The sequence below is a fragment of the Pteropus vampyrus genome, unplaced genomic scaffold (assembly GCF_000151845.1).
Source record: "Pteropus vampyrus isolate Shadow unplaced genomic scaffold, Pvam_2.0 Scaffold225, whole genome shotgun sequence".
Lineage (NCBI taxonomy): Eukaryota > Metazoa > Chordata > Mammalia > Chiroptera > Pteropodidae > Pteropus > Pteropus vampyrus.
In genome coordinates this window covers 878,292-893,564 of record NW_011889006.1, presented here as the reverse complement: position 1 = coordinate 893,564, position 15,273 = coordinate 878,292, and the positions used below count along the sequence as shown (strand labels likewise).

General features: G+C 45.7%; 1 protein-coding gene across 1 annotated transcript; it reads left to right on the top strand.

Moving 5' to 3' along the window:
* The first annotated feature begins 1,600 nt into the window (after nucleotides 1-1,600).
* Nucleotides 1,601-15,129, top strand: LOC105301002 (ubiquinol-cytochrome-c reductase complex assembly factor 2). Its single transcript, XM_011373480.2, has 4 exons — nucleotides 1,601-1,774; nucleotides 11,518-11,592; nucleotides 12,465-12,534; nucleotides 14,131-15,129. Exons 1-4 carry the CDS (start codon nucleotides 1,637-1,639, stop codon nucleotides 14,256-14,258), a joined length of 411 nt encoding a protein of 136 aa, XP_011371782.1. The 5' UTR covers nucleotides 1,601-1,636; the 3' UTR covers nucleotides 14,259-15,129.
* Nucleotides 15,130-15,273: the final 144 nt, after the last annotated feature.

Genomic DNA, 15,273 nt, shown 5'->3' with positions numbered 1-15,273 from the left:
CTGGCATCCAGTTGTTCTTCTCAACATCTCATTGCACTGTGCCTCAAGTGTGGTGAAAACCATTTGCTGCCACCTAATGTTACTCTTCCTTTTGCCTAAGACAGAGGGACCTCAGTCCCTGCCTCCCAAGACAGCTGTTCTCAGCCTGCCAGGTGCTCTTCAAAGCCACAACTGTAGTAAGGCCTCAGGCAGAATGACAAGGCTTCTCCAGGCATCCAGCACCTTAGGTTCCTACTGCTTGACAATAACAGTTACAACCCTGGCATTTTGGGCTGTGAGGCAGCCATCAAAACTATGCAGCTATAAATACAGCTGATGGTAAAGATGGAGCAGGGAGGTATTGATGGGCTGGAACATGGTGGGGATACCCTTGAATGCATTTTCTACTTCCCCTGAACTCTCCTTACCTCAGGTGGGTATCCCCTGAACTCACTTACTTCAAGAGGGCATCAGAACAGTTCAAAGTTATTCCTTGTTAAAACCACCCATTGATCTTTCCCCAAATTAGATTCCTCCCTCTTCCTCTCTCTCCCATTCCTGCACCAGGCCTGGCTCTTGAGCTTGTATCCTTCCATTCCCACTTACCCACGCCCTTCAGATGCCATCCCTGATCTTTCTCCGCCCTGCTCTCCTGAACAGCCAGAAGTACTATTTCTTTCTTCAAACTCCCTTGCATTCTTTATCACTTCAAGCCCTTGTCACTTTTAACTTTGTGTTTTGGTTGTATATTCACTCCCCTACTCAAGGCAGGAGTCTCCTGGACTCCCCTTGACAAAATAAGTGGAGAGAGAAAGAAAAGGTTTTGGGGAAGCATGTATGCATGGGACAGTCCTGTCTGGCTAAATGTAGGACAGTAAAGTGTGTTGGGGGCGGGGAGCTGAAGCTTTCTTAAGAAAAAATCTGGTAGGTGGGAGGATCTTTTGAAAAGAAAAATCAGGACATTCCACATGATGATGCAGCTGGAGATATATGAAGAGACTTGGTAAAACATCGTTTTTCCATGCTGAATCAAGTTTTTCCCAGCTGATGCTGAAGCTAGAGAATCTGTGCCTCCCGGGTTAAAGTGCCTGGCTTGGGGAGGAAGGGTCCAGAGGGGACACTAATAGGGGCTGGAGAGAAAGGGACAAGAGCTGAGGAGCATTAAAGAAGAAATTGTGGCAGAACACCAAGTGGTAGTGACAGGTACAGGTGCTGTGAGGAGAACGGAGCAGGAGGGGGTGTGTGAACCATGTGTGCGTGCTACGTGATTAAGTTCAAACACATTTTCATCCAATAACAACCTGTCGTTACATGCAAATGTGTCGTTTGTGCAAATTAGCTGAGTTCGCCGAGAAGGGTTTTTTCAGTCTGGAGCTTGCGCAGTCACTGAAAAAGAGAAGCAAAGCTGTCCCTAAGGTTCTCCACGTCGGCCTTGCCCCTGGTTGCTGGGCTGGTTCCTGGAGAACCACGACGGAATTAGCCCTGCTCTCAAACACAAGCCAGCAGCGCCCCTACCAGGGGAGCTGCGTGGAGCCAGCAAAGTCGCGCGTGCTCACTCGGCCCGCCTCGCCTCCACGGGCAGGCTGCGAGCCTTAGTGCGCAAGCGCCACAGGTCTGGCCGACTCCACCCTCCGGGGCGGGACAAGCGGGGCCCAAAATGGCGGCCAGCCGCTACCGGCGTTTCCTTAAGCTCTGTGAAGAATGGCCAGTGGACGAGACCAAACGGGGCCGGGACTTGGGCACTTACCTGCGGCAGCGGGTAGCACAGGCCTTTCGGGAGGGAGAGAACACCCAGGTGATCGGACTGTGGGTCTGCCTTCGGCGGGGAGGTGGTTGGGGCGAGGGGAGGAAAGGACGAGGCAGGGGCGGGACCTGCGCGTGCGTGCGCCGTCCCTCAGGCCGCACGTGCGTGTGGACCCCATTATCCCTGGGGAACCTTAGAAAACAACGACCCTAACTTTTACTCAGCGCTTTCAGCTGGCTGCACTTTGAGATTACTGGAGAAGCTTTTTGAAAATCTAGGAGCCTGGACCGTTCAGCCTTATTAAATTGAATCTCTGGGAGTGGAACCTTGCTCTATTTTTTAAAGCTCTACAGATGATTCGAGGTGCAGCCAGGGTTGAGAGCCACACCACTAGTGGTAGGCTTATTTCTCCCCTGACATTATGCCATTACTTCGCAGTATTGTGCACTGACTGAGCTGATCCCTGAGGACTTCTGCAGGGCCCCCGCTAAGCTTTTACTTGCTTCCTGGGCCCCTGTAAGCCTTTGCAGCAGGTTTGGGTCCTCAGCTCGTGCGTGTTCGTGTGCGTGTGGTAGACGTATGTTCTTGCTCTCCTCCAGGTTAGCTGCTGCTCTGGAATTCCGTCATTTGTATAGCATATATTTATTGAACATCCACCACGTGCCAGGAACTGTGTTAGGTGCTGGGGCGACAGCAATGAACTAGACAGATGAGGTTAAGTTCACATTCTAGTTCAGGACACAATAAGCAAGTAGACATACATAAGACAGCCCAGATAAGTACAGTTCACCCTTGAACAATGTGGGGGTTAGGGACACTGACTTCCAGCCCAGCAGTCAAAATTCCACATGTAATTTTTATCCCCAAAAACTTAACTATTAATAGCATCCTATTGACTAGATGCCTTACTGAATATAAACAGTCAATTAACACATTTTATGTATTATATGTAATATATACTGTATTCTTGCAATAAAGTAAGCTAGAGAAAAAACGTTATTTTGAAAATCATAAGGAAGAGAAAATACATTTACAGTAGTGTACGTATTTATTGAAAAAAATCCGTGTATAGTGGACCCGTGCAGTTCAGACCTGTGTTGTTCAAGGGTCAACTGTGCTATGATGAATATAAAATAGAGTAGCATGATAGAAGGGTAATAATTACAATAGTCACATAAGGCCATACTGTGTAGGCAACGCATAGATGAGACCTAAGAGAAGAAGAGCCAGCAATGTGCTCTTACTGGAAGGGCATATCAGGCAGCGCAAAGGTCCTGCACAGGAAGCAGATTGGCATGTTAGAGGACAGGAAGAAAGCTAGAGTGTCTGGAGAGTAGTGAATGAAGTAGAATTTGCTAAGAGTTGAGGTCAGAGGAAGACAGGAACCAGGCACGGTAGGGTCTCTGGTCAGAAGATGGCTTTTAGAAGGCCAGGGAGAAGCCATTGGGGGAGTTTACCAGGGGGCTGATGTAACCTAATTTACTTTTTAAAAAAAGATTACTCTGGTTTATGTGGTGAATTATAGGGGATTAATAATAAAATGAGACTAGAAGAAAAGCTATCATTGTAGCCCAAGCAAGAAAATGGTGGTGGTTTTGATAAGGGTGGCAGCACAGGAGATGGAAGTGGCTGCATTCGGGTTGCAATGTGAAGGGTACATCAACAGGACTTGCTGATATATTGGAAGTGGGGTAAAGAGAAAGAGAAGAACCAAGGATAACAGCTAGAGTTTTTTGGCCTGAGCAACTGGGTGGAAGTTGGTGCCACTTACTGAGATGTGAAAAATTAGATGAGGAACGGGGGGGATGTGGAAAAAAATATCTTGAGTTTAGTGTTAGACATGTTAAATCTGAGATGCCGAGTGGACTTACTTCCAAGTAGAAATGTCAAATAGGCAGTGAGATATTTGAGCCTGGGGCTCAGGCAACAGGTCAGAGATGTGACATGTGACACACAGTCTGAAGAAATGACTTTTGCAAAATTTGGCCAATACCTGTCAAAGCAGGAACTTGTTTTTTTGCAGCTTAGCCCAATACAGGGCCAAGCCAGACCACCTACTGGAGCAAGAATATGCCCAGTGGCATCACTGAAACCTATTGCTGAGTGAGTGGTGAGCATGAATGAAATGTCTGGCTCAGTGCTTTGGGAGTAGGGGTGGTCACGCTATACTGAGTGTCCTCATAACTCTTACAGTGGTTTTCACTGCCCCAAAGCATAAAGATCTTAAAGGCAAGACTCAAATCTAGTCCCCACTCTGCAAACCCCATAGGCTTTCTAGGGCTCTGCTCCCTACATATTTTTAGCATGAGCTTCCTCAGAATAGAGATGGTGCCATTTTTATCTTTCTCCCCCCTGGTGTCTAATATAGTTCTTGGCACATAAAAGACATTTAGTAAATGTCTGAATGAATAGATAAATGATTGGTTATGGCTCATGAGACATATCATTTGAATATAGTTACAGATGTAGTAGAACTAGATAGAAGTAGTGAAGAGTGAGAAAGGAATATCTGTGTGTTCTGAGTGGAAAGAATTTATTTGAGAGTTTAGCATGTTGGGGGGACTGCAGGAACTACAGAAGAGGGACATAACCTGGCCCTTACCACCAGTGAGCTTACACTTGGGCAGACACATGACTTTAATGAAATCCCAAAGGCGAAACCAGTCAACAGAAAAGCCAACAGAGGCTAGATCCTTGGGGAGGTGAGAGAGCATGACATTCACCTACTCGACTGTAAGTGTAAGAGGAGCCAGAATAAGAGGATAGAACTTTCTCCTTTGGCGTTGTCATCCTTTGTCGTCACCTAGGGAGATAGTTCTGATCAGTAGAAGGCCCACACAGATTTGAATCGTGGCTATAGATGCAAGTCATGGTTTGGTTGATGGTTCTAGAGCAGCTGAAGAATGCATCTCTGGTAGAGTGAACCAGTGCATTACAGTGGCAGCAGGCACATTACTCAGGACCACTGTCATGGTACCTCATCCTGATGTCACTTGAGAACACTCCTGGGCTTAGTAAATCTTTGTGATTTTTGGAGGGAGCAGCTCCTTGCTGGAATTGAGAACATCACTGTGAGTCACTCCCACTGACACCCCTGGATCATTTATAAAGACCTTGAGAAGAAAGATGGTTCTGGTAGACTCTTCATTAAGCTGGCAGCCAGCAGCAGGCATTTGACCCAAATGGCTGATTAGTGTAGAATTCTCCATTGGTTATGCCAGTCGCCATAAAGACAGGACTGGAGGGGAAACAGCTCTGCTTCACAGCCTTTCTGTTCCTATGAAGGAGAGGGGCAGGCCCCATGGCCTCCTCCATCTTAACAATAACACTGAACACACTCTTGGCACACTTTTGCTTGTATGATCTCATTTAATTTAATCCTTTGTGCAGCTGTGTGAAATAGTCATCTCTGTTCCCATTTTACAAATGAGGAAGCAAAATCGGAAAAATAAAACAACTTAGAGTCCCCTGGGAGTTAAGTGGCAAGATAAAACAAGTAGAAACGGACCCAGCTGTCCTGGCCTGATCTGGCTTTGCGTCCTTGGTGCCTGATCAGTCCTCAGCTGCCATTCCACTTCAGTTCTTGTTAGAAAGGCCTCTTGTTCCATAAACTTCAAGTTACTCCCCTCCCATCATTCCCTGATCAAACCTTTTTGGACCATGGACGTTTGGACAAAGAATTAAACATCTTCCTGTGTTTACCCACTTGCTCTTCTTTGGCCCAGTCACTATCTTCCCCAGTGCAGGTGGGAAGAAAGATGATCCTTGAGTCGGACACCAATGTGTAAAAGCCAGACTCACTAGAAAGCATGTTCATCATTCAGAGTCAAAACCAGAGTATGAAAACTACTGCCACCATTTATTTCACCTCAGATTGCCCTCTGGGGAGTATCACGGTCCACCCTGAACCCACCAGGAGGGAGAGGGTGGTGGGAAGCAGGAACACACTTAACACCTCTTACATATATCCTCTATCCTTTTGTGCAGTTTTTAAAAGTTAATGTATATGGGGTTTGCCCCCTTTGAATACAGTTTCCTTAAGAGAACACGTGTCCTCTGCAGCACTGAGAGCTTGATAAAAGAATCGCAATATGGGGGGAGGTGGCAAAACAACAGTCATTGTTGACTTAAATACAGGGAAAGAAGCAAATCCTTCTAATAACCTCATTAGGTACAAAGCAGCTTCCTAAAAGGTCCCTGACTGCACACCAGCACCCACTTACCTAACCTGGAGCACAGCTCTGAGGAACAGCCTGGAACAGCCTGGGAAACACAGCCACCCAGGAAGGGCTCACCCACCAGTGTATTTCTATCTACGTTTAAGTAATACCAGCCCCATTTGAGAGAAGTTAAACTTTGTCTTGGGTTTGCAGTAATATAAATGATATTTCCAACTGCTCAGAGGAGAATTCAAAGGTTTTATATAATCCTGGATTATCAGTCATCCAGTTGAGACCTGGTCTAATGCATTCTTCAGTGGGGCAGGGAGCTGGCAGCAGTGACACCATCTCATTCTTGCTCACCCCCATATGTGGTCCCTGAAGTCAAGTGTTTGAAGAATGGCCCAAGGATAGGTTATGCTATTTTTAGTTATAATATGAAACACACTGCAAAACAGGAGTTGTACAGAGAATTATTATCCATCTCTTTTTTTCTCTCCCAGTTCCACATGGAGTGAGAGTGAAGTATGGTAGTATTTAGACCAAGGGGTGGTACTTTTCTGTGCATGTTTAAAGAGGGATAAATTCTCAACTACTTTCAGTAAGTCTCCACTTTACTCAAAGATCTTTGGGTCTGCCAGTTGCCTCCTGGACAACTGGCAGGCAGCTTTGTGAGGCCTTCACTGTCCTCTTATCCTTGGTCCCAGCCTGTTTCATGTCTTATCACACTCCAGCCCTTGCCCCAGCCTCAGTGAGGGTGTCCTCTTATTCCTTCCCACATTGGCCATAATGTAAGTGGTTCTTAACTTTTAATAATCTAGAGCGCTGTGAACACCACCATCCTCCCCCGCAAACACATAGAGCTTGCCAAGAATTTGATGGCTTCCCTTGAAACGCTCCTTGGCTCAAGACCCTGCCTGCCTGAAACATCCTTGTCCTCCTGCCTCTTCATGCCTCCTCCCAGTCACTCCCATATTCCCATTCCACCCATGCTCAGGTCCACCCATGCTGAAGTCTACACTCCTCGAAGTGAAGGACTCTGGTTACCCCTTACTCTGAACTTGTCACTGCAGTAGACCTGAAGACCTTCCCCACCACACCTGTCCTGTTAGCCAGGCTTGGTGACCAGCTCCAGCCTCTGATCTCCTATAACTCTGACACTCAGTTACACACTACCCTGGCTATATTCGATGTTTAATCTGTGCATGTCTTGTCTCCTCAGTGATTGCCAGCTTCTCCAGGGCCAAGGCTCTCCTCCCACAGCTTCCCCTTTACATAGTAGGTGCTCAAGAAATACATTTTCAATTGAATTGAAGGGAATAGGCTCCCATAGCAGAATGAACTCATTTGAGAAGTTCATTACCAAGTCATGAAAACCTTTTTTTCATAGATCCTCCTGGACTGCATCCAGCTCTACCTTAATTAGCTAAGCAGTTTGCAACACCCTTTCCCAAAAGTGGTTTTGCGTCCCTTTGTGTGACAAGAATAGGGCCGCTGTACCAATTGCTGTCACCACCCAAAATTCAATTTTGAAAATCGAAATCAGTGCCTGTGGCACTGATGTAAATTTGTATGTATAAAAGTTTAATATGGTAAAGAGAAATTTACTGACGGCAGAGCAGGGGAAATGTGAAAGGAGCAAAAATAGAGCCATAAAGGATACTTTGTCAGCTGAACATCTATTTTATTCACATTTATGGAACAGAGCTGAATTTTTCATCATGTCTCACTGCTGCCTTTTTAAACCTAGCACTGCTATTAGTCCTAAAATGTCCATAATCTCATTAGGTGTGAATGCAAAATCTGGTAATTTAAAGCTTGCATGTAAGAATATTTCTAAAGGTGCATGGTACATTTGTCAGGAAAACTATATTTTAGAATTCAAGAATGTTTGTGCTGGAGGACGGAGGATGTAGGTGTGTGGCAGTACTTCTAATTCTGGAATTAGAAGTATTGATTTGTATTGATGTCCTTTAAAGTAGTAAACAAGACTACTTTTTAATTGCTGAGCTTGGCTTGGTTATGACTAGGAACCCAGAAGTGGCTATGGCTCCATCTCTCCTTAAGCAGTAATAACTTGACTAGAAGCTGGCATACCACAAACTCTCATCACCTCCAATGAGCCACTTTTACAGCCTCAGAGAAATACTTTCTGACCTCAAATGGGAAGTTGGGTGACAAGTTCTTTTTTTGGTGATTAGTGAATTATTAGTGTTTAGGTATTTGGTTCCTTCTTAGGTTATTAATTGAGCTCCAGGCATTATGTGAAACAATCTAGCAGACTGTCTCTTTATTACTGAAGGAATTTTAAGAGGTTGAGAGAGTCCAGAGGGTCACTCTGTTTTTTCCACTCAGACCCTCTGCTCTTTGCCCTCATGGGAGCAGTTCTCTGCAAGGGTGACCCCTCCTCTCCCTGCCTTGCTGCACTATCAGAGATGGGAAGATGGGAGGAAGAGGACAGCCTGCTCAACCCCTTGAGGGTATAGTAGGAGGTAGCTGAGCAGCCCTCTGTGAATTCTCACCATGAGAGAAGTTAAAGAAGCAGCAGGAGGGGAACTTGCATTGGCAAGGTTTCTGAGGGCGAGGATCTGGCCAGAGTGTGGGTTTGATGAGGAAGCACGGTCTTGGTGGCCTGGAAGCAGTGGTAGGAGCCCAGGACAGAGGTGCTGGGAGAAAGGCATGTCAGTGGTGTGAACGCCTTTCCTAAGACCTTGATTGGGAAGGTGAGAGAGGGGACAATCCAGAAGAGCAGCCATCAGGTGAAGAACAGGTGCAGCAGACAGCTGCTCACTTGGCAGAAACCAGGGGTCAGTGTTTGAGCCCTGCTGAGCTGACCACAGAGTGCTCGATATCCACTGAGAACTTTGAGGGTCAGGACCAGAGGCCAGTCAAGTATGGAGTGAAGCTTCAGCAATTTTCTGTCCCTTCATCACTTCCACCTCTATCCTCATACCAGCAGTCACACCAGCAACTGATAATTTCCTGCCTGCCATTCCCTGGGCATGTGTTAAAGCCATTCCTGTGCCTGGAGAGCCCTACTTCATTCTGCTAACTCCTGCTCATCCTCCACTGTGACCCTCCGGCAGGTCTTCCCTGCCTTCTCTGGCTCCCCTGGCAGCGTCAGGGGCCCCCCATGTGCCCACAGCACCCTTCATTCCCCCATCGCCAGGATTGTCCTGAACTGTTCAGTCTCTTCCCCTTATAGCAGAGGCCTGTGTTTATACAACTGTTTACTACTAATAATAGTAACAGAAACTAATCACTCACATCCTCAGTGTTCCAGGTCCCGAATTCAGAGCAGTCTGGATTACCTCATTTACCCTCACACCACCCTCAGAAATAGGGACTATTATTATCTTTTCTGTTAAAAGAAAGGTTAAGTTTGCCAGTAAGCTTCAAAAATGTCAGTGCTTGAAAGACAAAGGCTGAGCAACCTGTCCCAGCTGAAATAAGATACATGACAGATAAATGCTGTAGGTGATCCTAGGCTGAAAAGGTTTTTTTTTTTCTTTAAAGATTATTACTGAGACAATTGACAGAGTTTGGAATATGGACAATGGACTAGATAAAAGTGTATCAATGTGAAATGTCCTGAATTTGATCAGTGAACTGTGGTTATATAAGAGAATGTCCTTGTACTTAGGAAACATCCTGAAATATCCAGAGTGAAGGGACATTATGTTTCAACTTACTCTCAATGCATCATAAGGAAAATATGTATATATAGATACACAGAATGATAAAGCAAATGTGTCAAAAAAATTTTTTTAAGCCAGGGGCAGGAGGAGATTATGTGATTTGCCCAACATCCCAGAGCTGATAAGTGATGGTGCTGACATTAAAACCCAGGCAGTTTGACTCCACTGCTCTCCACTGCCATGGAGACCTGCTCATACTTGGGGCTGAGCACACTGTAGGTTCTCGGTGCATGTCTTTTAAATTCATAAGGGAACACATGTCCACAGGTATGAAAAGAGCAGGCAAAAGATGAAATGCACAATCATCTTTTGATAATTTATATAATATTCTTTAAAATTTTGTGCTGTTATTCTTTTTCCTTTTGTGTCTTATACCTTCTGTTCCTCTATCTTCTGGGTTATGCATGCCCTGCTAAAGACATGATTTCAAAATGCTCTTCCCGAGTGAGTACTGCAAAATTCTGTTCCAGCTGGGCTTTCCCTGGAAAGAACGCAATCACATTCTCACATTTTCCCATCCATTCTTTCTCTTCAGCCTTTAGCCCCAATCCACTCAGATAATGCCCAACACTGGCTACCGCCTCAGCCCATAATCCTTTCTCTTCTGTTGTGCTACCTGGCCATTCTCATGATGAGTGGCCTGAACCTGGGGATGAATCAAGTAGGAACTAAATTAATGGATCATCTTTTTTGTTTGTTGTAAAGTGGGGACCTCGTTTGATGCACACATAGTGGCAGAAGTGGAGCTGCCTCATTAAAACGCTTAACTACTGATTTATCTATGCTCTGCCCTTTGAGAAAAGATTTATATTGGAAAAATCCATCATTTGAATTCTGGATTAAAAAAACGAAGAGAAAGTTTTGGTCTGGGGAGCTTTCAGAATTCTTGGCTGAATAGTATAAGGAACTATAGATAAATAATAGCAAGGGCAGAGGAAAGGGGAGACTAAAAAGGTCTGAAAGGTAAATAACCACCTCTCATCTGCACGTTGCCCATCTTTCCTGGAATTTCTAGCAGGAGTACTTCTTTGTCCAGCACCCAAAGTATTTTCTCCTTCCTTTTTGCAAGGCCTCAGTGTTCAGGGCCTTATCCTTCCTAGCAGGGCCTAACTGGACTCCCCCTGTTGGTTCATTTCACCTGTCTCATCTTAATATACTACTTTCATGTTTCTTTCCTTGCAAATTTCAACAGCTCTCCACTTACCATAGATGAAAGCTCAGATAATTTTTTTTTTTTTTGCCTTTCATAAAAGAATCTTTATTTAATGCATTTCATATTGAAGGTTTAACTCAAAAGCACTTTCTGTTTCTCCAGGCCAAGTTCTTTTACCTGCATATTCAGGCCCTCAGCCAGATAGTCTGGTCTAAAGCATAGGTAGCATTACTGCCTCCTCTGCCTCGCTCTTGCCATCCCCTCTACCAGGAAGGGCTTCTCCACTCTCCCTTCTCCCAAACTCCTGTGTATCCCTCAGAACCCAGCTCAGTCTCGCTTCCACCATACAGAGACCACTCGAGCACGTGGGGATTCCCCTTTCTCTGACTTCTTGTAACTCACACTGCCCCTAGCACTCCCTTTATGAGATACGCCCTTCCAGTATTGTTTTTATTGTGACGTCTCCCACTGCAGCTGGTGTGGTTCACAGGTCACAGATGCTCAAGAAATGTTTGTTTGCCTGTTGATCAACTGAGTTTTTTCAAATTAGGGAGTTGATTAGGTGGAGCCTTTACTCCAAAAAGGTGATTTCTGATAGCAGGAGCTATAGGCCAAGTTTGCTTCCCATGGAGTGGCAAAGGTAGTGCTAAGCTGCAGGTCTGCTTCATGTGAATGCCTTATTTAATTGTGTGTGTGTTTGGGGGGGTCCTTTCTGGAGGTGTAGACATGATGTGGGAGGCAGGGCATGATTCTTTACTTCCTTGGGGGTTCTTTGTTTTTCAGATTGCAGAGCCTGAGGCCTGTGATCAGATGTATGAGAGCTTAGCACGACTCCATTCAAACTATTACAAACATAAGGTGAGTGGGCCAGTCTTTTATATTCCCAGCCCTCTGACTGGAGAGGACCAGTAAGAACAAATGAAAATCTGTTTATACAGTGTTTTGTAAAGAATTGCGGATTTGCTTCTTTCAAATGTAACCAGTAATTTCTTTCAACCAAGCCAACAAAAGGCACCTGGTAGAGACTTTTAGATCACTTAAATAAAAGCTATTTATAATTCCGAATAAAAGTCATATATTTTTTATACCAGTGTATGCTTCTGGGTATATCTGATAATTATTGGATCTTATACCTATTTTCCTATCCACTCTGATGGAACTGGCATTTCCCCACACCCTGGTGATAAAGATGGGGTGATTGGGAAAGTCCTCTCAGACAAAACTGAGCTTTTTCTTGGCCTTTTCAGGATTACTGTCAAATTTCATTGAGTGTTGTTTTCCCCAGCCTTGAAAAATGTGTTCAGTAACTCCCAAATATACATGGCCAAATGCCTAGCCTACATGGAAGAGGATTTCTTCTGAATCCTCACAACTCAAAGTGTAGCCCGAGAGCAGCAGCAGGGCATCACCTGCGAGCTGGTTGAAAATGAGGGTCGTGGGCCCCACCCATCCTCCTGAATCACAGCCTGCATTTCCCCAGAGGGTTCTTGTTCATGATCAAGTTGGAGCCGCCTATTCCAGATAATACTGGTTCTTTCCAGGTCAAGTCTTTGACCTCCAGGTGGTGCTGCTCTTCTTGCTGGGACTGGCCCCTGGACACCCAGGGCCCAGTGAACTGCAGTTAAAGAGCAAGGCTGCTTGCTCTCCAGGATCATCAGGTCTCAGGTTGTGCTGCAGAACTAATCCTCTCTCCCCTCCCTTCTCGCTTCCCCTCTGCCCTGTGTGACCAGTACCCTCGCCCCAGAGACACGAGCTTCAGTGGCCTCTCTGTGGAAGAGTACAAGCTGATCCTGTCCACAGGTATTGAAAGCACAGCTGCCCTTTCTGGTTGGTTTGCAAATGATCCTGAGTTTGAGCGGCCAAGGGGAATTGTCTAATAAGACAGTTTTGTTTGATGTAAAGTCTTGTGGAATAGCCCAGAGGAAATTCTGAAGCTACAGGGCTCAGACTTTGGCCATAGACTATGAAAAAGGTCAAAAGCATTATTTAAAAAAAGAAAATCCATCTTTAGAGCTTTTAAATTCAAGACCGGGCAACAGAGAATAGGGGAATACGTATTTGCCAAAGGGAAGTAGTTGAAATCAGGATGGAAGGAAAATAATTTTATTTTTGTAGTCCTAAGCGGGCTTTATAAACAATGAGGGTTTTAATTAAAACAAAAAGCCATTCAATAAATGTATATGGGGATATCCGCTTAAGAGTTATCTGACCCAGGGGACATGGTTTGTGGGTTAGATATAGGTATGTTTTGGAGTGGTTGATAGACCCTGATTAACAAGAAAGGAAATACCCTGCCTAGCTGATCCCCTCCTTACTTCCCCATGTCCATTGTCACTGACTGGGGAGTTGGGGTAGCAGCAGGGGGAGCCTGGGTTGAAGTAGGCAGGTTCTGGAAAATTGCTATTTTTATTGCCAAGAATATCATATACAAAAATAGGCTAACCTTTTCTGGGAGGGCATGGCCCTGAAACATTTGCCTTCTGGTACTCTAGAAATTTGTATTTACTATTCCTCTGGCAGCTTTCAGCAACTAAGTTTTGGGGATTTGGCCCTCCAGATTTGTACTTGTCTACTCTGGTCCTGTTTTTATCACAGTTGTCTCTGGAAGACTGGGGTATTTTGGCTAGGCAGGATCACCTTATTAGCAATTAAAAATGTGCGTGTGTGTGTGCTTATACAGGGGCCCTACCCTACCTTCTACCAGCTCCCTACTGCCTTCGTAGCTAAGAAGATAGCCACTTTTTGGGGGGTGCAGGCTGGGTGCCAGGCAAATTACCTCCATTATGTCCTTTCATTCTCACAACTTTTGAGGCAGGTATTTTTATCTCCACTTTACAGATGAGGAACCTGAGACTCACAGGGTAATTTGTTTGAGAGGACCCAGTGGGAAGATGATAGGCAGGGATTCTGGCTCAGGTCTGTCTACCTCTGTGGTGCCTACTCAATTCCACAGCATGTGGTAGACCCGCACCACCTGGGTTCAAGTGCCAGCTCTACCACTTACTTTCTAGCTGTGTGACCTAAGCAAGTTATTTAGCCTTCCTCTGCCTCAGTTTCCTCATCTGAAAAATAGAGACAGTAAGGTCTGTGTGACATAGGCCAGGTTTTGAGAGTGAGCATCTTGGCCTGTGGGTTGCACAGCTGACACCAGTGCCATTTCTTTACTCACTCATGTGAAGCAGGGTATCAGGGACCCTGCTTAGATGTTGATGTAAGAATGCATTTTGCTTAGCATGGTCCTGGTTCATAAGCACTCATTTCATGCCAGCAGCCATTTTTCTAATACCTATCTGATTTGCTTCAGAAGTTGGGTCTCATGCAAAAGCCTTGTGGGGCCAATGTAAGTAATCAAATTTTAGACTTTAGTCTCTCTTTTTTTGTCTTGCCCTTTTGCAGACACCCTGGAAGAGTTTAAGGATATAAATAAAGGCATATGGAAGAAACTGCAGGAGAAATTTAGCCCCAGAAGTCCTGAGGAGAAGCATAAGGCCTGGGCTCAGTCCTTATCTCGCCCACGTACCTAAGCGTGGAGTCTTGTATGTTGCCATCATAAATAAAACTGCCCCGATTTCCCCCGGCCTCCTTGGGAATCTCGTCTAGCCTCCTCAGAAAGGAAGCCCTTATTGCTCAAAAGAATGCTTCAGCTTGAGAAGAGATGCCATCAAGCATCCGCCCTGCCCTCCAGCTAGGGCAGGGAAGTCTCCCAGAGGGAGGAAACACTGCACTCTGCCTGGGCCTGAGAAGGGAAGGTGACAGGGCCTCTGGACAAGGTGCTTCCTGCTCAGCCACGGGAGCCCCACCTGTCAACAGGGGTCTGGCTGGCTTCTGGCAAGATTCTCCAGCTCCCTTTTGTTGTAGGAGCTCCTGGGAGATAGCCAAAAATAGCAGTAAATATTGAAGAAGGCATCCTGTCGCAAATAGATAGCAGAAGGAGGGAGGTACAGCAGACATGAGAAAAGCCTGCTTGGCCCTCATTTCCCTGACTCAGAAGGACGGAGCTTGGTCCTCTGCCCCTGACCTTGCAGAAAACCTATGTTCCAAGTTGTTTTAAGGTACAGAGAGGAGCTACAGACAGGCCTTGGCCAGTGGGGGCCTTGGGTTGCGGTGGTTTCAGCATTCTGGGCGGGTTCTTTGGAGGTCACAGGACAGGGGCCCGCTGGCCGGGGACATACACAGGGTCACCTTATTATTCCATGAAACCTTAGCTCTTACTAGTAGACCTTCACAATTCATTCTTGAGCTTTCTTGTCAAAAACCAGGCTGGGGAGTGGTGGGGCAGGGATCAATAGCACCCCTCATGGAGAAGTGGAAATGGGTTCTTCATCTCATTTGTACCTGGACTCCTCTGTATGTCTTGGAATGCATATAATAAAATACACAGGATTATGACATAAACCAGTTATATTGCAGTACAGTTCTAGTTCTGTCCAGGGACCCCTGGTTAGGAATTACCGTGGTTAGGGTAACTCGGAGCATCTCCCGAGAGCTCTAGGTAAGGCGGGGCCAGCGGACAAGGGCTCGTATTTTGTCCTCTACCAG